Below are 26,843 nucleotides of genomic sequence, written 5' to 3' on the forward strand. Positions count from 1 at the left end.
ACGCCTAAAAAGTATTGGGGAGAGGTAGTTAGACGGGACATGTCATTGTTTTAGCTTACCGAGGATATGACCCACGATAGAAAGACGTGGAGGTCGAGGATTAGGGTGGTAGGTTGACAGATAGTAGTGTGTTCCTTCTAGGCTTACCAGTAGTACTAGGACTATTTTTGTGTTATCTTATTCATGATTCTTTACTATTATATGTTGTGTCATTCGTGTCCGTTACCTTAACATATTGTTGTTACTATTGTTTGCTACTTTTGCCTTATCTCCACTGTTTCTTGAGCCGAGAGTCTATCGAAAACAACCTCTTTATCTTTATAAGATAGGGGTAACGTCTGTATACACACTACCCTCCCCAGACCCCATTTATCGGATTACGCTTAATTCGTCGTCGTCGTTGTTGTTGGTGAATTGTAGGGGGAGGGGAGGGGGGTTGAATTGCATCACGACTTCTTTCAGCTACTCTTGGTTGTATTTATGTCCATGTACTAAGTCACCAGCAGAGACCTGGTAAATTAACTTGACTCAAAAGGTGCAAGCACTCTTCATTTGCTTCATGTGTCTGTGCCTCACACTGAAGATTATTTGCTCTGGATTGAAATTTGACTGCAAGTCATTTTCTATAGAAAATATTTTATCATGTTTGGTTGGTGAGTGGAAAACGTTTTTCATAAAAAAAAAAAAGTAACAAAATTATTAATAATAATATTACAAATCGAAGAGTGTTTATATAATTTTAAATTTTAAAGATTAATAATAATGTCTAAGAGTTAGTCGAAGGAATTATGTAATGTCAACGGAAGCATTTAGTGAGGATGAGTTCCTAACAACTCAACCAAGAATCTGATAAATGTCACTTTTTTTCTAACTTTTTAACTTTAGAACTCTTATTGGTATAATTTGCAAGAAATAAATCACTAAGGTAATATGAATGTGATTCTTTCGACCTTTTGGGTTTGAGCTTTGAAAGTAATTTTTTTTTTCTAACAAGAAGCACTTCCTCTTGAAAGAAGTGGCTCAAATCCGATAAACCGCACCAAACTTATAATTCGAGTCAAATCGGAAAAAACTCGATGTGGTTTGGTTTGATTTAGTTTGGTATTGGGAAAAAAATCCGACCATAATTGGTTTGGTTTGGTTTTAACTAAAAAAAGTCAAACCGAAACCAAACCAACCCGACTACACATTTATACAATTTTTAAAAATATTTTATACATATAAATATTTATTGTAATGTAATTTATAATTTTTTCTTAAACTTTTTCACAGTTTTATCTTTTAACGTATTTTTTTAAATTTGGACTTAACATTTTTGAATAGTAAATAAATTGTATAGCCCATAAATGTACGTTGCTAACTCAAAAAAAATTCAAATCAATATTAATGCTAACAAAAGAAATTTAATTCAACACTAAGAATGACGATAGTGTTGGATATCTATTTTTAGTTTTACATTGGTTTATGATGAGAATGCATAACTTAGTGTATCTTTTTCTTTAGTGCTTGGTTATGTAATTAATAGTGCTTATTAGCAATACTTATTTTAGCATGACATATATAGTTTTTTTAGATTATGTTAATTTTTATTATGGCTTATTAATTAGTAATATTTGCTTTATATAATTTTATTATCTTTGTTATTGAATATTTTAGTATAATGCTATGATTTATCTCATATTATTGTGTTATTTTCTTGGAAAATATATTATATAGTTGTATCTTACTAGGACTTAAGAAATATTTGGAGCACAAGTTACATATTTTGTGCTATAAAGACTTTACCAGGAAAAAATTCGAAAATCCGAAAAAAACGAGATTGAAAAACCCGACTTTGTTGGTTTGATTTGGTTTATAGATTTTAAAATCCGACACCATTAATTTGATTTGGTAATTGAAAAATCCGAACCAACCCGACATATTACCCCTAACAACAACTATTTGTGACCATATCCATTTTGAGGCATGCAACAGTTGTTTGATTCCAAAATTACCATTAACCAACAATCTTTGATGGTACAAGCCATTTCTTTTTTCATTTCTTATAGATGCATCACTCTAAATGGGAAATCAAATCGATAATATCTTCTTCTTTTTTCGTATTTTCTTTTTCTTGGGGAAGCTAAAAAGGGTGAGAAGGAGCGGTCTGAGTACTGGACCACGAAAGACCTAAAAAGTTAAAAGTAACACTACTTTAATTGAACTCAAAGAAAGGAATCCAAACACATTAGGAAGTTACCTAACCAAAACCATAGTTTAATGTTATATCCAAAAGGGGGACCAAGCCCTACTAAAGTTAACAGTTTTTCGTCCGTAAGACTCATCTTTTAGAAATATTAAGGAATTCTTTTCCCCGTCTTGTGGGCAGGGTTTTGAAAATTGACTCTATTTTCTGTTCGGGAAAAAAACAAGAGGGTTAATTTGTAATATGGCCAAATTTTGATGATATTTGCCATGACATAATATCCATTATAACAAATTTGTGGATCATGACATTTGCCATGACATAATATCCATTATTAGGCTAAGGATTTCTTGCTATAAATAGAGGAGTTTCTCCTCATTTGTAGACACACCAACAAGACTTGTCTTCAATTCTTGTTTCTTCCTTTCTTCCTTTATTAAGAGTGTTTTGTACGAGAGTTAGTGTTGGGAAGCACTTGTGTGAACCCTTTCTTTGGAGTGATCTTGTGAGGTTATTCTCTTAGGGTATTTGTGATTAATTAGAGTGTTTACTCTAATTTTGTACTCTCTTTTGTACTCTTATTGTTATAGTAAATTGCTCCTCTCCGCTTGTGGACGTAGGTCACTTTGACCGAACCACGTTAAATTTGTGTCTTCTTTATCTACTTTAATTGTTGTTGTTATCAACTTCCATTGTCTTTGTTATTGCCATTATACTGTTGTTTAGCTATATTCCGCACTATCCGGGTTCCCGATCCTAACATAATTTGATTGATTCTTCGTTTTATTTGGCTTGACTAATCCGGATTTGCATTATGTAGAGCTTTAACGGAAACGTTTTCCTATCAGAAATTTGTCAATCCTCAGGGATCAAAGTTCAGAAATCTCATTCATTCCATCTCGATGATGATTAGTTCCTTATTTGGAAAAAAAGAAGAAGAAAGAAAGGTAACTCATTTCAAAAGACAACAATTAAACTTTGAAGGGATGCTACCATCCAGCACTATTTTAATTTAATTTACCAGTTCACCTAAAAATGTATAAGGGACCATCAAAAAGTGCAATTTACGAGAATAATAATACAATGAAACAATATAGAATGCACAGCCTTTTTGACTTCGAATCAATCCCAAATGTAAAGTAAGAAGCTTTAGAAATGCCGAACGAATGTCGCTGTAGACTTAATTTTTGCTTATACGTTTGCTCTTTGACTAGGTAATAGGATTAGTTAAATAATTCTTGTTACTGAATTTAACTTCATCATTATTTAATCTAGTAAGATGCTTTCCCCACTTATATTTTGAAAATAAAATTTGTCTAGTTATATAGACTATGGAGAAAATATTACTGTGTACAAACTTTTTATTTGAAAACCATTGGAAAAGTACAAAAAGTTCATGGTCTAAGAAGAATTGGTACCTCTATATTATTGTTTTAGGTCAAATAAAATGGAACAAAAAAATAATTATTTGAAACAGGGAATTGAAAAAATTGGCTTTGTTTATTTTGTTCTTTTCTGTGTTTTCATTGGAACTTCTAACACAATAACTTATAAATGAAGAAACAAATTACTCCTAAATCCTAATAGAGGTTGTCAAAAATTAGCTACCTTAAACATGACTAAAATTAGGGGTACATGGGTCGGGTTGGTTCGGATTTTCAAATTACCAAACCAAACCAATTGTATCGGGTTATTAAATCTAAATACCATACCAAACCAATAAAATTCGGATTTTTTAATCTCGATTTTTCTCGAATTTTTTGGGGTTTTGGGTTTTTTTTTTTCATAAAGTCTTCATAGCACAGAACGTAAAATATGTTCTCCTAGTATTTCTTTAATCCTAGTAAGACAAAACTATATAAGTTGTTTTTCAATAAAATGACATAAATATGAGATGAGTCATGACATTGTACTAAAATATTCAACAATAAAGATAATAAAATCTCATAAAATAAATATTGTTAATAAGCCATAACGAAAACAAACATAATTTAAAATTATGACTAATAAGTACTATTATTTACATGACTAACCACTAAAAGAAAAATAAGTTATGTATTTTATCTAAACCATAGAAAAACTAAAAAATAGATATTCAACACTATTTTCATTCATAGTACAATTGGATTGAATGTCTTTTATTAGCATTAGTATTGATTTGATTTTGGTTTAGGATTTATTTGAGTTCGAGTCACCCCAAGAGCAAGGTGGAGTTCTTGGAGGGAGGGAGCCGAGGGTCTATCGGAAACAGCCTCTCTACCCTAGGGTAGGGGTAAGGTCTGCGTACACACTACCCTCCCCAGACCCCATTAGCGGAATTATACTGGCTTGTTGTTGTATTTATTTGAGTTACTAATATTTATGGACTATAAAACTTATTGGAGCATCCAAAAATTATAAGTCCAAGCTTGAAATAATACGTTAAAAGATAAAACTATGAAAAAACTTAAGAAATATTTATAAACTACACTACCATAAATATTTTTATGTATTAAATATATTTAAAACTTCTATACATATAATGTCGGGTTGGTTTGGTTTCGGTTTGACTTTTTTTATTTAAAACCAAACCAAACCAAATATGTCGGTTTTTGTTTTCCAACACCAAACCAAATGAAATCAAACCATAATCAATTTTTTTTCTCGATTTGATTCGGATTATCGGGTTGGTGCAATTTGTCGTTTTCGTTTGTATACCCCTAACTAGAATTGTGTAAGACCAGCTGAGGAAGTTCAATGTGTGTTGGTCAAAGATTCTTTCTGCTCTTTCTTCTTTCCCTTTTCCCACCAGAAGCACTTTTAACCCAAAAAAGACATTTAATACTAGACTAAACAACTTAATCCGACTCAAATTTGTGAAACTTTTCATCTTTGAGCAACTTTGCCCTACGTCAAATCTTTTGGTATAATATTATCCTACCGTTAGGAAATAGTCTCAGTTTTTGTCGTTGGCCCCTAACAGAACTCTAATCTGAGAGTAATTTTAAAATAGTCATGTTGAGGGGTAAATTTGGACATCTTTTTCTCAAAAAATTGAACACGGCGAGTCTACCTATTTCACGCTAGAGCTCTATTGATGGCAAAGGAATACGAGATGACTTGGCAACGGTAAAGACATGAATGAGCCAAAAGAATAACGTACGATAAAATTGAGCAATTTAGAATAGTACATAGGCAAATTCCGGAAAGTTTCTTGCAACTGCTTTTCATAGAATTCATATGCGAGAACTAACCAAATCACAAAGGCTTTAACTGCCCTTCACTGGTTTCTTCATGTGGGTGAAAAGCTTTGACTTAAAAGATACAAAATGAGGTCTGAGTAATCGCATTCTTTTGTTTTGGTAAATATGAGTAAACGCATTCTAGGAACAAGTTCAGTCAATTAAAATAATATAGTTTCCTTGGAAGATATCGCGATTAGGATGACTTCAAAACGTATTTTTAATAATGTTCTTCTGATTTAATGTTTTCGATATTCTAATATATGACGATAAGATAGCAGTATAAATAATGGGCAGCTAAGGTAGAGGAAAAGAGTTAGGTCATTTTGACATGATTGGATAAGAAAAACCGTGCAAAAGTCAAAATTCTTAATTATATATCTATATATATGTTGTAGATAGTGAGAGTGGTTGAGATTGAAAGTAGCTCACAATTTGTTTATGCAATTGGTATAGTAAACAATCAAGTAATATGTGTCCTGTGAAACGTTGACAAACAGTTATAAATGGAGTTTTAATTGTAGTATTATGCCGGTAATATCCAAATAATTTGACTTATTTTGTTGGTGAGATGTAATGACAAAATATATCGAATTAAGATAATCCACCTCTTATAAAAGAACGCCACAACCCTAATACTTCTCACAGAATACTGCAAATAATTCTTCAAATTCCACAGAACGCAGCAAAGATCTAAAACTGCTTCATTAAACTAATCATTCTATGTACCATTTCATTGGACTGATTTCGAAGGATGCTACACTATTTAGTTTAGCATTTAAGTTATATACTCGGCTTTTTTAATTTTCAGACTATTAGTATGTTTTAACCATTTTTTACTTGGTTACCAAATAGTAATATTACCCAATAATTGACATAATTGTGTAAAACAACTTGCTTGCCATCATCAGTAAGTTCTCTTATGCCATGAAAATATCATTATCAGTATCACATAAGAGTTTCTATCATATCAATGTTAAAGAAATGCTTACCATTGAATGTTTGGACCCGCGAAATGAATTGGTGTAATTTGATCATTGGCGAAGATTCAAGGGTTACCTGAGCCGCATTTTTGACATAATCTTGACATGCCAAGGTATTTTCCAGATAGAGCTATGCTTTCTATATAAAAAACCACTGTATAAAGTAAGGAAGACTCGAAAATCGAATATAAAGAAATATCACGACCTCATCCTCATTACAGAATAGTCAATTTTTCCTAATATAATGAATCAAAGATCAAAAAAGGAAGACGAGGAAAGGAACAGCTCCAAACACAACTGGTAACAAAATTTCCATACATTTACCACACGCCCTGGATGCCAATGGATGATGCTTCATTTCCCTGATGGCCATGTAAATGAAAACACAATGCTGACTATCTAACACAATGGAGCACATAGCAGTGCAGATGCCTGAGGTGTGGCAATGTCCAATGACTTAAGAATGTCCTCTGTCCCGCTCGGTTACCTGATTGGATTAAGACGTGTTGCCTATACTTGTTTATAGAATAGAACGTAAGCTTGATCGTGCAGCACTCTATTAATGGTAACAGCAGTAACAGAGGCATCATCAAATCGCAACCACTTCCCACTCTGGTTGCGACAATCGGCAGTATAATGCCCCTTAGAAGCTTCCCTCCCATGATGGGTTATTGTGGAAACAAGTTGATATTGTCGACCCTGCATGTAAAAAAAACAACAAAAAACAAAAGTTTCACCTCATGTCAATCCATGGAAATCATGCCATAGTAGAAGAATGTGTTGCTTCCTAGATAATTCGTACAAAAAGGTGATGATTTTTCATTTTTGGACACAAGGGGACGTCAATATGCTCTGTTGACAAGGTTTCTGACTTATGATGCATTTCCCCACTTTAGTAAATGACGACACTTAATTCCCCATGTGATTTAGCAGTATGATCTATCCAAGTTTGCTCTATAGATATCTATGACTTCTAAAACCCACAAGGGTGTAATGTATATTCACATTTAACACTTAACTGTTTTAAATGCCTACTATCGTCTTTGCATAGTAGTCGATATATAAAATTAGTTCATTGAAGGTGAGGTATTTAGACTATAAGGGTAAATACCTTTCCCTCCTTCCCATGAGTGAGACTTTTTCAGATAGACCAAACTTTCGATCAATTTAGTCTCAATTACCAAAGATCTTGAAATTGCAATTTGAACAATTGAAATCATTTCTATCTACAATGACCTTCAAAATATTCCTTAAAAAACACTATAAAATCGCAACCAGAATTATAAAATCAAAAATTAAATTGTTTCCCCCTGAATGGGATAGAGAGTTAACAAAGAACTTCATTAAATTTGAATATTACCTCAGTAGTCGAATTAGCAAGTAAATCACGGCTTATCACTAGTTCAGGAGGGAATTGCACCGGTTTAAGCAGTTTAGTACTTCCGTGGCTTCCATAACCGAACCGCTTCAGGTGTAAAATCATCATCTTAGGAAGAGTCTGTATGCTGATGGATTTTCTGGCACTACCTGATCCAAACTGCAAGGAAATAAGCTATGTTAGAGGTCAAAACCCAGCTAGTATCCTGCCTTTGATCAGCGATCACAACAACTACGCCTCAGTCCTAAACAAGTTGGGATCGGCCATATGAATCTTCATTTCTTTCTTTAAGCTCAACTTATATCATCATTAATACTAAAATAAAATAAAAGTGAAAAATAAGATAAATATATTATATAAATAACAACAACAACATACCCAGTGTAATACCACAAGTGGGGTCTAGGGAGAGTAATGTGTACATGGTCTTTATCCCACCTTGTGCAGGTAAAGAGGTTATTTCCGATATACTCTCGGCTCAAAGAAAGGTGAGTCAATAATATAGGAAAGAAACTACGGTAGTGAAGAAGTCATGAAAAAAACAAACCAGTAACAACAGCAAGATAATACGAAAATCGAAGCAGGAAGAAAAATCAGGTCTTTCATAATAATAATAATAAAAGTTCTCTACCAAGTCTAAAACTCATTCCCAACTAGTAGGTATCACCTATATAGATCTTTCTCTTCCATTATGTCCTATCTTTAGCCAAGTCTGGATTGATTCCAAGGATTTGTAGGTCTTTCGAGACAACTTCCTTCCATGTGATTTTAGGTCTACCGTCCCCTTCCATGTGATTTTAGGTCTACCGTCCCCTTTTGAAACCCTCCTTCACCATACTTCCACACCTTTCATTTTATCCTCAATGCGTGTTACTTGCACCTTCTACCGAATGTGATCATTTTTAATCTGATCAGCGATCACTAAACCAGCAATAACTTGTGAATAATCAACCAAGAGGAAAACGAAGTTAATCCTGATGACAGGTAGAAGGCTGATTCCACTCCTAAAAGTTGGAGGAGAGCAGCTGTGCAACTAAGGCATCAGATCTTATAAGGTTGAAAGATGCAAAGAAAGATATATTTGCAGTTAGAACTTGTTGTCAAAATATGAATGTAGCCGGGAGAACTGGAAAGAAATGGCCATGGAAAATCCTGTAGCAAAATATGATTGAACCTGTAAAACTAGTTTTGGATGGATTATTATGCGTGAAGCTTGTCTAACATAGGAAAATTTGATGTTACCTATGAGGATTGCACAATGAAAATTCACAACACTTGTTTTTTAATTTTCGAGTTGCGAGGGACATATGGTAAAGATTTTTAATAACCATTTTAGGGTTTCAGTTGGTGATGCAAAGAACTTTAAGAGTAGCTTTTTGGAGCTGGCATGGGAAAAAGGCTTCAAAACAACAGCAGAATACATGTCTCACAGTCCCAGTCTTCACTTCCTGGACTCTCTAGAAGGAAAGGAACCTCAGATGATTTAAAGGAAAAGTTAATCGTCTTTACAGATTGAAAGGCTTTTTATCAAACAACCTTATACTTTTATTGTAATTTTCCATTTTGTAGGTGACGTACATGAATATTTGGATTTCATAGGCTCCCCAAAAGATATAAGAGGGACAGCTCGACTCCTTACTGTAACTCATAACACTTCCTTAGTGCTAAATTTGTGAATAATACATTATCAAAGTAAAAAACAAAACAGGTTGGTGGCACAAACAAAGTCATCAACAGCAAAGTTTCTTAGGGAACGTGTACACTAGAGGCCTCTGAATTGTGACCCATCTAAGATTCAATGCAGTTTTATGCACTAGGTCAACATATTCAATACTTGACATTAGATACTGGACCATTCCCCAACTAAGAGCAGACAGTAAAAACCATAATGTCCAAAAGGTAGCGGAACAATTTACCTTTCCTACTGTTGTTCTATATTCCTCGAGTGTCTCAGGAGCAGCAAATAGACGGAGAGCATCTTGAATGGTACGAACAGCCTCATGTGAAATATCAAGATGGAGCACAAAAAATGGTTGAACAGTGGCAGAGGCTTTGTTCCCTATTATAAAGTAGATTCAAAATCTTAAACTCAATCCAAATTCAAAAATAGTTGAGACTTGAGAGAACCTCAAAGGTCAGACAAAGTTGTCTTTCCTACGAAAAATAGATAAAAGACATACTAGCATGAGCACAACATCTAGTTGCTTCACAAACGAGCTATTGCATTTATGTCAGATTGGGAGCTTGTAATATAGCAAATTTACAGTTTCTGAAACTAACAGATAATACTGTAGGCTGGTTGCTGGGAAAAAGATAATTTCCTATGATACAGCCAGAAATCACCTTCCTCTGTCGCATTCTATGCGTCCTTTGACAAATTTACAATAAAGGCAGAATTATTTTTTTGGTCATGCAAATAGAAAGTTAATGATCAATCTATAGGTCATGCGCAATCTTTCTGCTAAAATAAAATCATGAAAAGTAGCAAACAAGAAATTTCTGGGATTTAGAGAGAAACCGAAGCTTCTTACCACTTCTCAAAAGCTGCTTAATTTTGTGTAAAACCTTTTTGTGTCTCAGAGGGGATATTTAACTTAAACTGAACAGTTATCACAGTTGGACCAGGATTCACATGGGCAATCCAAAATGAGAAAATTTATAGAAATAATCAATTCCCAATTCTTAGATTTGACTAGTCCTTTTTTCAAAATCAGGTAATACCCCTAGATTTGACTAGTCTTATGCTCTTCATAAGCAGCAGATGATCTTTATATAATAAGCAAATCTCAATACTTATAAAAAGCACACTACCTCTTGCTTTAACAACACTCCGCAACTGCCCTCCAAAAATTGCACTTAATTTTGAAGGAACAAAGTCCTGAGTTCTTGTGACTGCAGATTTGTTCTTTGGGCCAACAGTTTCCCATCCCTCATCTTCTTCTGACGAAACAAGTAATGAATTTTTCCCACTTGAATCTGATTGCCCTTCAAGCTTTAGTAATTCACCATGCATTTGATCCATTACAAAACTCAGAAACTCCTGCGCATCTTCTTGTCTGGAAAATTGTTAATAAAGGGAGTTTTGAGATACTTTACAAAGAGTTGACACATTTCTCCAATTTACACTAATCTAGAAATGGTAACCTCAAGGTCTGTCACAACAAGTACATTGAAGAAAACCCCAGAAAGAAGACATCTATAACTACTAAACAAGTGTAAATAAGTACAGACCTTGGCCTGCCGGAAATGGCTTTAGGCACATCAGGAGTAAATTTCTTCAGAACTGCTTCAAATATTGCTGGGCTGAAGGGCGTACCGACTTCAATACTGGTGGCATCTTTCTTCATTAAATTCGTAGAACCAGGTACAGTAAACTGAGAAAGAAACCCCACAAATGCAGCTAATATTGGATATTCAACCTTGGAAATACTGTGTATCCTTGGACTTAGTAAAAGCTCAACAAATGGTGAACATGACAAAAGAGCTTGTAATGTAGCATTAAGGAAGCATAAGTTCCCTGGGTTGATTAAACCCCGAGGTAGCAAGCCTGCAACATCAAGAGGGCCACCAGATACCTCCAGAGGGGCCTGTCCTGAATATGCGCGTTTTGCTGAAATGTTAGTGGGCCCATTCGAATTTCCTTTACTTAATAGTGCACCACCATCTCGTCCAGCTGTACTAGACAACTTGTTAATGCTTTTACTCTCATCTTCCGACACACATAAATTACTAAACTCGATATTGTGTACCATTGCAGATCCTTCATGTCCATTGGCGAAGTAATCGTTCTGGACATCTCCATTCTGTTTGATTTCTCTGAGTAAGTTATCTGTCTTTGGTTTCTCATGCCCATCTTTCTGCTCCTTGAGAGTAGTAGAGGAATCTGAGCCTACTTTCTCTTTGGAAGAACCAGGTTGAGAATTGAATATATTGCTGAAACTTCCAAAAGATAATTCAGGCACCAATTTTGAGGAATTAACTAGCACCTTTTCTTCCACGTGCTTATTCCCATCACAACCAGATGGAGGGTTCAGCAATGACTTTGTTTCATCTTCAGTAAATGAACCAAATAAAAATACCTGTAACACCAAGACAAAGGAAACAATGTTGGCTCGAGGGAAAAAAAAGGTAGAATCACAGGTAGACAGTAATTCCTGCCTAAAGTATCACAGAACATGTTGCACAACTGTCGAGTAAATCTACAGAAGCTTAAGAAGATAGACTGCAATTTAGTCATTTTCCATCTCCATCATACCACCATACCAATTACTTTATCAAATATCCCCCCATCATTCAGACACATCTAAAGCTCTTAACTATTCATACAAAGTTAACATGTCCAAACCACACTTAACACAATCGCTTGACACGGCTAACGCCAAATCCATGTACCAAGTCATTTTCTGCCTGCAATTGTAGCAGCTCCTTTGAGTATTTTACTGCCAGCCCCATCAGTTCAAATCCGAATTAGCCTTCACAAGACTTGTGTAACCACTAATGTATTGACTTAATGCACCTAGCTAAATGCAGGATATCACTGCTCAAACCACTTCTTCTATTAGGATCAACGAATGTCTATTTAACATTGTATAGAAGGTTAGCTTAGTTAGTTATTTGTTTAAAGTTGTGCCCAAAAAAATTTGTTGACTTGATTATTAACTTGAATTCTTGTAAGACTTTATTCCATGTCTTAGTAATATAAAAGTGATCAAGTAAAAATAGAACAGGCAGGAATGAACCCTGGTCTTTCATACTACATGGTAAATAGAATATACCAGCGAAACGCAAGTCGCCACAGTAATTGGTCACTACCACAAGCCTGAGATATCCCCAAGTGATCTTATGTAACTTAGCACTGGACCACTTCCTACTAGACAAGTATCCATAAAGCCAAGCATGTGGAGAAAAAGGGAAATTTTTGCGACTCTTTTACTTTGCAGCAAGAAGCCATTCAACCATTAACTAAAATCTTTCTCTAACAGCATATCCATCTGAAAGAAAAATAGATTTCTTTTTCACTTCCTAGGTCATCCACAACAACCACATACCATTAAAACCAGACTAGCAATCAATAACATTTTTAAAAAAAATCCGCAACTCAAAGAACATATTCCCAAAAAATAATGCAAACCGTCACAAACAAATTGCTTACAGCCAATAATAACCAGACAATGACACGCCTATGAACCATCCCAAACTTCTAAAGAATTGATTTTTATCCATAACTCAAAATAACCAAACATCATAATTCCACTCAATCACCATATATCAGAAACAAAGTGCAGTCTTTACCTTACTCAGTCATCCACAATATGACGGCCACAAACCACAATATTACAACCACAACTCAAAAACCAATTTTGTCCATAATTCAGAACATTCTAGAATTACCAAAATACCACCAAAAGCAAAAGAGAAACATCAAGAATAAACAATAAGCACCTTAGAATCACTCATGCTGTGCAGAAAAATGTAGGCTGAAACTCAAAAACCACTAAAGTAGACAACTTTATAGGGAACTTATGAAAAATCAGCCTTGTTGCTGCAGACATGAAATAGGAAGAAACAAAGAAGAAGAAACAGAGCATTTAATATTAGCTGAAGTGGATCCGATTATGAACGGGAGAAGCATCGAACAATTCTAACAAACGCAGAATTATGAGACCAACAAGGACAAGGATTGGAATATATAGGGATTTTTGGGACTCTTGGGATTTTGGAGTGTTTTGTTTTTCGTCTGTCCGACTGTCCCTAGTTGTATGTGTGTGTGTGAAACTGTGAATGTTTTTTAGGTCAGTGGCTTAGGTTGTAGGTTTCTTTTTGGGGGAAAAGAGGGTGCCGATCTCCTTATATACGTCCGCTTTTTATACTGAGCAAATTCCAGTTTCTGTATACAGTATATATATACCGACCTCGAATTTTTAGTTATTACACACACTTGGTGCGCTATGACTTTCTTCAAAATTCTGTGGGTCATTTGGTTTAGAATTTAAATTATGTAAAAATTGGTAATGCAAGAATTTATAATGAATTTATTAGTATTGTATTTGGTTATTTTATTAAATATTATTACACATTAACAAAATAAAGTATTGGTTATTACATAAAAGATTATTTTTATCATTTAGTTGTTTTAGTCATGTATTAGTAATCCTCATATTTTTACATCACATTTTATCCTCCATAAAATAAAATTACATTATCGCATAATTTACTGAGTAATAGTTACGCGTAAAAAGTAAATGAAACTAATAAACATTACACGAATAATGTTGGATTTTACGTGGGAAGAGAGAATTAACCAAACATTGTATTAACAACGTTAACTTTTAGTTGGCGACTCTTTTTTCCACTTCTCCCAACTAAAAGTCAAATGCTTGAACTATTGCCAACTGAACTTCAAAGGTTACAATTTCTGGTTATGTCAATAGTTGTGCATCTCTTAGATTAGATAATATTTCACTTATTAGCATATATGCGGCTCGTAACTCTAAATTTTAACTTCTCTTGTCCCTAAAAAGAAGATATTTTCCAAGACCAAGATTTCAAAAAAAAAAAAAAGGACTTGTTGCAATAATAAAGCTTCTCTATTAAAAAGAATAAAGTTTGTTCTTGTTGCATGTTTTCACAATGAAAACATCATACGCTTTCTTTTTTGCAATCCATAATTCCAATCCAAGAAAAAGTAATAATACATCCATATTCAGATGAAAACCCCTGAAAATATTTCTATTTGGTATATTAACATGCATCCAACTTATCGAGTGTTCACTTACCTTTTTATTTTATCTTTGAAAAGGTTTAATGGAGTCCATCCAAGTTATAAGGATTTCCTTGCTGAAAACTTAAAAGTCCATCAACCCCACAATACAGTGTTTGCTTTCACAATTACTTTTATATTTCAGCAGCTAACTAAATTTAGCTAACAGAGAAAATGAAGTAGTATATCCTACCAAAGCTTTGACATTAACTCACCTACACAATACATGTACATTACCATGACAAACATATATTCCTCCCACCATCTACAATATCAAGCACTGTATAAGATCCTGAAAGAAGCCCGACGATGCAATGAATCCCACAGCACTCTTTCTTCGTTATTGATGTCAAATAAAAAGTAGTAATTAAATATGATATTTAGCTACATCAAGAAAAAGCTGTAATTTATACACATCCTTGGTCCACCATACCATTGGCAATCGTTAGGAAAGCAGAGATCACTGCTCCATGGACCAACGCCCTGCAAATATCACAACCACCTATTGAATTGAGCTAGCACGTTTGAACAAGATAATATCCACGCGAGCAACGTCTATCACAAAAAACCAAAAGGATAATCAAACATTTCAAGGGAAAAAAACAACAATCTTGTTAAGAAAAGAACTGAAGAGCATTTTAGAAAGAATATTTCATGCTTTATGTAGAAAGAAAAAACAAAAACACAAAAAGACATTATTCATAATAACAAAGCACAGGAACAATTTCCTTCAAACTTTTCAATATAATTGTTGTAAGCGCAACAACAACCCATTAATATCCCATAAGTGGAGTCTGGAAAGGGTAGTGTGTACGCAGACCTTACCCCTACCCGAGGGAGTAGAGAGGTTGTTTCCGATAGACCTTCGGCTCAAAAAGACGGAAAGAGACAATTGTTGTAAGCGCCTATTTACTAAATCCATAAGAATGCACATAAAGCCCACTTTTTTGTGGTGTTAGTTTTAGGCAAAAACTTACTCTGGACTTTCCTTTTGATAACCAAAATCTGTTGCCGCTTTTAGGGCTCTCTGGTATGTCTGTTTCATAGCCTCCTGCAGCAAGCAAGAGATCCATCCTCACTGTTACTAGGGATGACATTTGCATTAAAATGGAAAACAGACAAAAGAAACACCTGCAACTATACAAAACCTCATCTAGAGACAACTAGTGTTGGTTTACAGAATATTTACGGACAACAAGCATATGATAAAATGCTACATGAAGATGATTAACAAGAGGATATTCTTTCACAACTGACTCCAGCACACGTTAATTTTTGTTGGCTAGAGCACGAGTAGGAAAAGCATAATAATTTGCTTTGATTGGCACTTGGTCCAACTAAATATATTTGAATTATCAGAAACAAACTGATGAGTTTTATCATAATTACACTTCTAACCCTCTAAGCCCCCCTACCCCCACCCCACCCCCCCCACACACACACACAAAAAAAAAAGCTCCAGTTCTGCATCAAGATTTAAGTGCTGACCTGTAATTTAGACTCAAAATCCTCTGGAGACCAGTTTAAATTACACTCTTTCAGCTCAAGTTCCCCTGCAACAACCTGTGATTGATAGTTAGAAATTTTATCCAACCAAGAAAATGGACACAATGAAGTTGCAGAAATGTCAGTCCACAACAGAAGAAAATATGGGAAACCTCGCCGTGTTATTATGAGCATCTCAAGATATAAAACATATGGCGATACAAATTGGTGCTTCATGCTTGTTGCACTAACTTTCAGCTAAACTTCTGTCTAACGCAAGCTTCACAAAATTACTTCACAAGCTCTATCTCATAATAGGGATGTCAAAAATGAGATACCACAAAGGAAAAGTTAATCAAGTAAAAAGAAGACGGTGGGAGAAATTGGACATAAATCTTTTGTCAAGCATTAAATAGTACATCAGAAGTGTGAGATGCCCTCGCAGGAAGCCAGTTAACTGCAGGACAGACTCCAAAATCATTTCTTGTGTAAAAGTAAAATTGGGATCGAATGAAGAGAATGTTGCTTCCTTCTCTCATTCCCATCATGAGTTGAACAAAATTGAACCATTTTCTTCACAGTTACCAAGACTTTCATCCTTAACTTTCTAATATAATCCATCAACAAGTCGAAATAAGAGTTTGAAATTACCTACTTTAGCATTATATCTTACCCATATTGGAAGACCCAAGCCAGTATTACCGTCACATAGAAGCATAAGCTTACTTTGAACTAAAGCAAAAAAAGATGGTAGAAATACATAATGACTTCCGACGCAAATTCAGGTAGTGTTTGCTACTTTTCGACAAATGAGTTACTTATAATGAACAGGCTAGTGAGGAAAGTAGATCCTACCCCTCCTACACCAGCAGCCATAGAAGGAGCAACTAGGACGTTAGCCTTTCTCAAAACATCAACTGCCTCAGCGGTACATGGCATAATGGAGCCTAAAAATGAACAGAAATACAGTTAAAAGTGTTAAAAGAAAGACACGCCACTTACCCACTCACTATATGGTTAGGAATCCGGGACAATAATAACAAACAAGTGAGAATGATAACAGGAGGTTGACCAATACCTTCTACAAGTATATGACAACCAGAGTTAACCAAGTTAATGGCGTCAGATTGATTAATTTCATTCTGTGAGGCACATGGGAATGCAACATCACACCTTTCACTCCAAGGCTTAGCTTCATCATAGTACTTTGAGCGAGCATAAGTCTTTGAGTAATCTCTGCAAAAGTACTTGTAAATATGCCATTTATTCAAAACCTCAAAGGTATTTGTCTACACAACTATTGTGGAGAAAAAAACAAACCTTAAGCTTCTCTGTTGAGTTTTGATTTCTCTCAGGAAAGATATCTTTAAGAAATCAAACCCATCTTCATCCACCAGATAACCCTTTGAGTCTGTAAAATCATAATTGGAAAATTTAATAATTTAAGTATCATATTTTACCTGCACCATATTAGTGGCGCAATGAGCTATCACTCTCACCTTCTGGAAGAGAATATCTATAACAAGCATAAACTGAATGCTCAGTAATTCCTAAATGATAAGCTCTAAACCAAGCCATAATGTTCAATTGAAAGAAGGTAGGTCGCAAGCTGTATTGGTTGATATTGGAATACAGATTTTTGAGAGAATACCTCTCAGTTCACCATTCAAGCTGAAAAAGAGTTCAAAAGTAATCAGAAAGTTTACCAGATACGGTGATGGGAACGGCCCCATAAGCAATGAGCTTCTCTAGGACATGCATTGCAATCTTTCCAGAACCACTAACTGCACACCTGAGCATAAAGGCCGTTATAAGCATTACTTCTGATAACACCAGCAAACAGGGGCGTATGCAGGATTTTATACAAGCGGTGTCGATATTTTAAGAAGTGAACAAATAAACAAATTACTATAACGAGGCAAAGTGGTGGAACTAAGTAGAGGAAAGGGGGTTTAACTGAATCCCCTTTGTTAGAATATTATATTGCATAATTAGGATAAAACGGATATTTTTTGTTATATATAAACAATTGAACTCCCTTGACATTAGAAAAAAATTCTAGTAAAGTAGGAAAGGGGTTCAAAAATTGCTATAGATCATATGTTTAAATCTCAATTGTGACGTTCTAACAGTAAATATTTGTATGCCAAGATTCCAAATAATAAATCATTAACACTAGTCCCAAAAGATATCTAGAAAATAAATTTAAATTACTTCAGAGGAAAAAAAGAAACTAATGGAGAATCGTTCATATTCTTTCTCACTATAGCCTCAGGTTGGGGGTGGTGTCATTTTGAGGGTTTTATTTGTCAAAAATGGATTAAGCGCCTATGCTGGGGATCGAACTAGTGACTTCCTACACGGCAAGGAGCCGGCACAACCACCAGACTGAAACAACTTCGTCTCTCAATCAGTGTCATCTTCATATATATGATAAGTTTCTCTTCTCTTTTTTTTCAATCCTTCTTCAACTATAAATTTGTAAAAAATTTCAGCAAAGCGGTGTCGGGTGACACCGCTTGTAGCAACGTAGATCCACCCCTGCCAGCAAATACCAAGAGCAAACAGCTTTTCTCTCTCTACTTATTGATACCTGCCTGCCTTCTCAAAAAAAAAAACTTATTGATACCTGCCTATGCAAATAGTTTCGAAGCTCATAATATAAACGCCTTGGAGGGGTCAGGCTATAATGACCTAATTACATGCCACCTATATTGTAGGACGGTATAAATATCTACATGCTACCCACTCATGTCTTCTGACAAAGAGATCTCCATGAATTTCTAACAGGCTTGCCATTTTTCAGCTATGCCAATAATGTAGGTGGATGCTCATAGTAGCAAACAGATCCAGTGACATTGCCATTCATGAGGATCAGTAAAAGAAGCCCCAAACATTAGGCTATTTTTCTCTTATATTTCTGATTTCACACATAAGGAGATCCATCAATTGGAAAGGATGGTACCTTAATCCTTTTAGTTCTTTGTTCATGTCTGCAAGCATAAGCTGTGCAAAGAAAACCTAAAGTTTGCAACAGAAATTAGTTGGCAGGAATGAGACAGGTATTTGACAAATTAAACCAACAGAAGAAGAAGAAGAAGAAAGAGACTCCACCAATCCGTAGCCAGTAGCCTCAGTTCGAAGACTAGAGCCTGACCAATTTACTCTAGGTCCTGTAAAACTTCCCTGCACAACGTGGAATGTGTATATTCATAAAATTAAAAAGAAAAGAGAGAGGAGAAAGGAAAGGAGAATACTTATAATCATATGGATGATATACAATACATTCAAAGGAAAAAGGTCGAAAATAAACTTCTTGCTCAAAAGCATTAAATCTGGTGGTTCACCCATGAAGAACTGTTAATTATCTAGTCTTTACATCTCTAACTACACCAAGTGCTTCAGGATTATGCTTCATCAATATGATTGGCACAGCTTTTAAACGGGTGTTACCATGACCCCGTAGTCAGTTAGAGACGTGTGTAAAAACAACAAAAAAGAGCATAAAATGAACTAAGTAATATTTGACAGATGGCAATGTTTTATCTAAAGAGTAGGAACCCCTAAAGGAAAGGACTAAAACCCCTATATGATTGTTATCAATATCTTGACTTATTACAAGGACAACCGAACAACTTCCATATACATACTTGTAAACAAATACTTACTCGGACCATTTTACATGACAGGGTTTGATTAGAGCAAGGAGTTTAATAAGTTAGATCTACCTGTTTATATCGATCAGTACATCAAATCGTTGTTTGAAAATTCTTATATGTGAATTATCATTGCTGGAAGTGAGTCAAACATTTTGAGACATACCTAAATGGAAAAGTGAATCACAAGAATCGGCACAACAGTAGTAATAATTATATTTGCAAGTGTAAAGGAAGCCCTAAAACCATACAATTGAAAAACTCGCTTAACAGCTTCTCATAACTTGCCCAAACTACCGAAGAAGCTCGAAAAGGATACCAACAAGTGCCTTGTGGTTGTGGACTTACGAGGGAAATGCATGCACATTAGAATTTTCAATTGACTAGCTGATAGAGATGCTCCTCATTAGATCAACAGCAAAGCCAATTAGTGGCTTTTTGTTGAAAATAGCAGAGCCTTCTCCATGAACTATTAGTCCTTCAGCCCAATGAGATCATAAGAGGGAGACAGGCATACTTTCAGGAATTTATTTTTAGTTTTAGTACGCAGCCTTAACTTATTAAAATTAAAAATAAATAAATGACATAATGCTATTTACAGAATCCCCTCTTGTCCTCCTCATTTCATCTTCAACAGAAAATGACAATAATAACACAGTTCAGAAATCCATCAGATGGCATTTTCTTCTCTTCTACTTTTTTCTCTTTTTTGAGTTAAAATATCAAGATCATTTAGCTTAGATTTGTATTCTGTTGTCAACCTATGAAATTCAGCAAATCTCATATAATATGTGAATTATTAGCCTCTTGATTCCCGTAATACGTCGAAGGATGTTAGCTTGTCTGGTCTTGATACAATTCTTATCCATGGTCACATTAGAACAAAAGAAGCGGAAAGAACAGAATAAGATGATCTGAAATATCAGAAAATTAACCATCTTCACCTGTGAATGACCAGCCAGTCGCCGATATTGTCCATGCAGAAAGCCCATTTCCCGAGTACCAACACCCATCTCCTCTGAAGGAAGATCCTACATGATAAGATAATAATCAAACTACAGAAACAAGATATGATTTGACAGGAAATCAAAGTAAAATAGACATAGAAGTTAGTCTTTAGCTACCTTTTCAGGACCCAAATAACGATACAATTCATTCATAAAACTCTGGCAAAATCGCATGACCTACAGTGAAGTAGGCAGGAAGTAGAAGAAAGATTAACGCTTGAAAATAAATTCGTGATTAGAAATCAGCATGGTTAAACATAAACATATACCTCACTATCACTTTTGCCTTTGGGATCAAAATCACTTCCACCTGAAGAACCCCCAAGTCGGTAAGGCGACAAGGCATTTTTCAAAGTCTACCAAATGAGAACAAATCAAAAATATTATGAGAAGCAGCAAACTTTCTCAATTGAACTGCACATCATTGCTTGTACTCTTTAGAGAAATTATACACACATTACGAGTGTTTGCATGTAAACTAAGAGAGTAAGATAATTAACAGAAGATCACCTGTCCAAAGCTAAGAAATTTGGCAATACTCAAGTTCATTGATGGATGGAAACGGAGACCACCCCTGCATGGACCTAGAGTCTGATTAAAATGAACCCGAAACCCACGGTTCACATGCGTCTCACCCCTATCATCAACCCACGGCACTCGAAAAATAATTGTGCGCTCAGGTTCTAATAACCGCTCCATAGTGCTTACATAACTAACATAGTAAAATATTCTCTTATCAGAGTTGTAATAAAAGTTGTAATGATTACTTTTTCATACATATGGTTTATTCTCAAGACAACTTACCTTGAGTTTTTTGAAATGACTCTTTCTAAAGCATGAACCGCTTCTTGAACAGATTGTATGAACTCTAGTTCATGAGGATCCCTTTTTAATGCAGCTTCAATGATCGATCCAGCCGTTTTTGACATAAGAGCTTTTTTAGGAATTTCAACAGCAATGAAAAAGTCAGAAAAGAATCTGTCTCTAGGAACAAAATCCCACATCTACAAGAATGACTTGTGAAATGACAATCTGATACAACAAATTGACTTCAGTGGTTATTGTCTCAGTTTTACAAAGCAGAGCACAAAAGAATTAAGCAAAGATATCCCTGTGATTCTAAGACACTAGTCACAAATTTACAAATTTACAAATTACAACTCTATCCCTCAATATGGAATAGAAGATCAAACCAATTTTCGGCCCACCATCCCCATACTTGAGATCACCCAATTACTTCCAACATAAGAGTCAGTTTAGTATGTCAATTAATTTATTTTCCCACTGACTAGTCATACAAACCCATGCAAGCATACTGGATAAAATTAACATGTTCTAGAGACTTTTGAACTTCGCAAAAGTGAAAAGCATAATCTTCCAAAGGGATATAACAAGAATAAGATCCAGGGAAAGACTTAAGTTGGACGATTTACAAGTTTTTGCTTAGATATTAACAAAATAGCTGCTCTTACCACTGACATCAAACTCATATATTTCAATTTAAGTGAGGGTAGGATTGAAATTTATGAACTCTCAAGGAAAAAAGAAGAAGAATTTGAAACCTAATTCACAACAAATACGGTTTCTACATATGGCGGAAATTAAACTATGTGTACTTGATTACCTTCTAAGGCCATCATCAATATAGAGCAAGAGGAGGTATGAAGGAAAGAGTTATCACGTTCTTGAAAATGGTTGACAAATTAAATAATTACTGCTTTAGAAGTCTCATACTATTTTTAAAATAAAAACAAAAGTGTAAAGGATAAGGTGGAATAGAGCCAACAAAAGAAATTGAAAAGGGAAATTACCTTTAACATATATAGGTTTATCAACAACAATCTTATCTTTGGATGCCATTTGGAGACGAAGAGCTTCTTTGTGAAGTAAACTATTATTATGCTCCTCCAGAGCACTCATCTGCATGTTTCGACTGCCTTCATTTCCATAAGGATTCCTCCTATGCTTCCTACCATATTCTCTGCAAACAGAGCAGAATATCCTTGCTGTGCCATCTTTCACATCAACATATGCCCACTTATATGTATCTGCCCACTCCTCTCTCCATCTTTTAACGACCTTCTTTTTCTTTTTCACTGGTTGAGTCTTCAACAAGTCCTGATTCACACCGGAAGCTTGATGAATCATCATCTGCTTGGTCTCGTCATGCTCTTCGCCCGCAGATTCTTGTGGTGGAACATTAATCAAAGTATTATTACTAAATGAAGGGTCATCATCCCCAGGCCCTATTTCCAAATCAATTTCTTCTCCTATCTCTCTCACTACAAGATGATGCCTCTGAGCCTGATGGATTAAGTTCATGTCATCCATTGTAGAATTCATCCCACCCCCACCAGTTGGAAGTAGCATTCAGCATGACAATTTACACACAGTATGATTCAGTCAGCTCGGCTGCGAACATAATACACACTAATAAATCTACTTGATTAAATTTCAAAATGCTCCAACAGCATTAAGCATAAAAAGTTGAACAGTGAATCACAAATCCAAGAGCATTATGAATTTTCTTCTCTGTGTTCAGGGTCAGAATTCTGGAGCCTAAGTGTGTGCCTACTGTGTATCTCTAATTACTGACACATCACGCTCTGCAGTCCCCAATAGGTAAAATAAGAAAGAAAACAAGGGTACGAGGAAGAAAGAGAAACCAATTAGCTTGAGATTATCAAAAACATTTTCTAAACCTTCCGCACGACCTACCAACGATATTTTATGAATGCACTAGCAAGTCCTAGAAAGTCAAATACAGAGTAAAATATAATCAAAATTCATTACAGAGCAATCATTATGTACTCTTAATTCATGAAATGGAATTTGTATTGCAGAAATCCCACTTCTAAAAGTTACCTAAAACCTTCTGACTGGAGACAAAGTGTCATCGTGAGTAATATGAGAAACTAAATTAAAATTGGACAGGGAACAATAAGGAGGGAGCAGTTAAATAGAAAATCATCAGTTAAATACAATATACTAGATGCCTTATGTTGCTGAAGAGAATGCACTACAAACAAAATTGTTTAAGCAGATGCAACATTTTACTCTGAATGTAACTCATCTTAACTCATGTTCTAGAAAAACATTAATAATTATAGGAAAACAGTTATGATCACCATCACTCAACACAGAAGTCACTTACCAATTATTTTAGTTCTATTACAAGAAAAATTATTTGGTTAATACAAGAAAAATATGGTGTAAGTGAGGGGAAAAGGCAAGCTTGTCAGAGGTAAATGCGTATCTCCTAACCATAATTTCAAGGCAATTCGAGATGCAAACTTCAACCTATATAAACTTGAACCTAAAACCCTTCGGCGTCATGGACAGTGGCGGAGCAAAGTGGAGTGAATTGAAAAATTATATGCACAAATAGGACAAAAATGATTTTTTTAGGTTATATATAAATTGTTGAATCCTCTTGATATAAGGAAAAAGTTTAGTGATGTGGCGAAGGGGTTTAACAATTGCTTTAGATCACAGGTTCAAATCCTATATGTAACATTCTATTGTTTTTCTGGATCCCCTTTACAGAATTCCTGGTTCTGCCACTGGTCACAGACAATAAATCACACTATAAACCTTCTAGGCCCTCTATTGAAATATCTTTAAGCTTTCTACTAGTCAATTCAGTTTGATTATCTTATTAAAGAAAAGAAAACGAGAGTCCAAAGCTTCACATGAATGCCATGCATGGAACTTGAATAGCAATTAAATTAAAAAAATACACAATCTATAAGATGTCCACAAAAGATATATTTTTCAGCCACCATCACCAAACACAGATGAAAACTTCCAAATCCAAAATGCAATATTCACAAACGAAAAAAGCAATCATTTGAATAATTGAATTAAAACAGAAATTTTGGGACCACAATTGGGAGTGCCAAACTTCTAAGTCCTTTTGAGCAAAGATTAACAATAAAAAAGATTCTAACTTTTCAAGAACCGCGCTCAAATTGGCTCAATCAGATTCTTGTTTCAAACTCACTGGAGTATAATTCTGAAATCTTCCTCTTCTACAGGAGCTGTTTTGTGCCCCAGCTGCTAGTGGCTAAATGGTAATTCCAACTGTAGAATGCTATAAATGGGTTAAACTGAATTTTTTGAAAGAGAGTCACGGGGTAGTAGACTATAGGGGCTATTGAATTTGCTATAGAGTTGTCAATTTGGCGAGTTCAGCGACTCGCTCTGCATTTGGGATTTTGGGGAAGGAAAGGGGGTAAATATTGAGGAGGACTAATTTGGATTCTTTTTGGGGGAGCAGAAAAGCAATGGCCATGGGCAATTCTTTATATTTTTTTTACTAATTTTTGTTCTATTAATTAATTGATTTTAATGTTTACTCTCTTTTTCAAGCTAATAATAATTGGGTCCACTTTCATAAAATAGAAACTATATACGTATTTCTTTTATCAACAACAAAAATTCATTATCTAGTAATCTACTATTTATTCTATTTGTATTTAAATGATATCAACTTCTTCACGGAATTAGTTGAAGTTTATTAAATTTGATAACATATCTGGTAATCTACTATTTGATGCCTTCCAAGTGATTCACTTACTTAAGCAGTTTAAGTACCCATTCATGTTGTAGATCTTCTAATGAGCTAGTGTGTTTTATAGAAGTTAATAATATATAGTATGATTTACGAAACGATACAAGCCAATATAACGGCAATAAAATTAAAGTATATTAAGATAATTAACTCACCTCTTGTGCGAACTAAATAAAATACTTAGTTGGTTACCTTAGCATCAAATTATTACTTGCGTGTGACGGCGACAATGTGTAGCCTAGTTGAATAAGTTGAAATCAAACCATTGTATGATACCAATAGTGCTAGTTTTGACCTAATTTATCGTATTGAGATCAGACTATCGTGAGCCAAACTTTCACAATGCAAATGCAATATGACAGGTAGTAATAAGAAAGTTAAAGATTATATAAAATTTGAGAGATAGAGTGTATTTTAATATGAATTGTAAACGCGTAGTTAATATTTATTATGCATAGGTAAAAACATATATGACTATGATAAAATGCTAGCATGATAATGATTTTTAAGTTGTAATAATTTTGCATTTGATTATGTAACTACACATTGAGTTGGTAGATTCACCTCTATTTCCGCTTATGTGTTTAAACAATACATGTGTTACTTTAGGGGTAGAGAGTTGACTTCAAGTTGATAGGTAGTTAGTATGATCCTACAAATATTTTGTGGGTGAGCGCAATGCGCGATTATGATTTTTTTTCCCAATAAAGTCATAGTTTAATATATATGTGGGTAAAACTTGAGAAGTCTATTGCACTACTATATGTATGGTAAGCAACCCGAAAGAATGAAAATTGTTTTGTTTTATTTTTCGATATCTCTTAAATATTGGACTACATACATGTCAGCAGGCTTTGGCTGGGTACAAGAAGCAAAGAAGAATCCCCAATTATTACTTATCTCACTCAACTCAACTACATATTTATATCATCTTTTTTCGCTTTTTGTTAATAAATTGCGGAATTATGAAATGACTTCCCTCAAACTATTTAAGTCAATTACGTGGAATCCTGCTTCAATTGTTATCTTCTCTGGAGAGGATACACATGCGACATATTCATCCAAACAACCAGCATATCATATAAATGTTACTATTACATGTTAAGTAAATCAAAAAAGAACTTTATACATGCAGGTAAATGGTAATTAATACCTCTCAAAAGAACTTTATACATGCAGGTAAATGGTAATTAATACCTCTCAAAAGAATTACAAACAGTAAGTAATACACCATCACCACTCAGAGCCTTACCATCTTAACAACCTACTCTATTTGTATGCCGATCCATTTATTAGCCCCCCCCCCCCCCCCCAAAAAAAATGGAAGAGTTGCATGAAATGGATAAAAAAGAAAAAGAAAAAAAGTTGTTGAGATGAAGACTGTTGAGAATAGTTGAAGAAGAAAACTTATAATTTTATCAACAAAAAAAAATACCAAAAATGATACTGCTACAATCTTAACTGTAAGGTCCTTTTCTACTGCCTTCTTCTCAATAACTTCACTACGACATGTTATGTGTCGTACTACTATTGCATCACATACATGAAAGGATAGAATAGAAAGTAGTAGTAAGATCTGCCCGCTTTTATCAAAG

General features: G+C 34.7%; 2 protein-coding genes across 8 annotated transcripts; both read right to left on the reverse strand.

Moving 5' to 3' along the window:
* Positions 1–6,553: 6,553 nt before the first annotated feature.
* On the reverse strand, positions 6,554–13,639 carry LOC107794752 (ubiquitin carboxyl-terminal hydrolase 24-like). Its single transcript, XM_016617274.2, has 6 exons — positions 13,210–13,639; positions 10,999–11,846; positions 10,579–10,823; positions 9,684–9,826; positions 7,750–7,926; positions 6,554–7,088 (listed from the first exon to the last, which is right to left on the reverse strand). Exons 1-6 carry the CDS (start codon positions 13,222–13,224, stop codon positions 6,900–6,902), a joined length of 1,617 nt encoding a protein of 538 aa, XP_016472760.1. The 5' UTR covers positions 13,225–13,639; the 3' UTR covers positions 6,554–6,899.
* A 1,003-nt stretch (positions 13,640–14,642) lies between these two features.
* Positions 14,643–24,992, reverse strand: LOC107794755 (uncharacterized). Of its 7 annotated transcripts, none has more exons than XR_012702758.1 (17): positions 24,679–24,992; positions 22,487–23,087; positions 21,480–21,609; positions 21,186–21,387; positions 20,945–21,031; positions 20,793–20,852; positions 20,613–20,699; positions 19,127–19,198; positions 18,978–19,033; positions 17,719–17,804; positions 17,333–17,423; positions 17,091–17,248; positions 16,868–16,959; positions 16,016–16,090; positions 15,505–15,578; positions 14,961–15,082; positions 14,643–14,819 (listed from the first exon to the last, which is right to left on the reverse strand). XR_012702758.1 is itself a non-coding variant. In XM_016617278.2 (17 exons), exons 2-17 carry the CDS (start codon positions 23,043–23,045, stop codon positions 14,761–14,763), a joined length of 1,938 nt encoding a protein of 645 aa, XP_016472764.2. In that variant the 5' UTR covers positions 23,046–23,087; positions 24,679–24,992; the 3' UTR covers positions 14,643–14,760. The 7 variants fall into 7 exon arrangements, 4 of the variants coding, with proteins under 4 accessions (XP_016472764.2, XP_075094046.1, XP_075094048.1 ...); XR_012702756.1 differs by having other exon boundaries at positions 24,626–24,953; XM_016617278.2 differs by having other exon boundaries at positions 14,961–15,010.
* Positions 24,993–26,843: the final 1,851 nt, after the last annotated feature.

Source organism: Nicotiana tabacum, chromosome 19 (assembly GCF_000715075.1).
Source record: "Nicotiana tabacum cultivar K326 chromosome 19, ASM71507v2, whole genome shotgun sequence".
Taxonomy (NCBI): Eukaryota; Viridiplantae; Streptophyta; class Magnoliopsida; order Solanales; family Solanaceae; genus Nicotiana; species Nicotiana tabacum.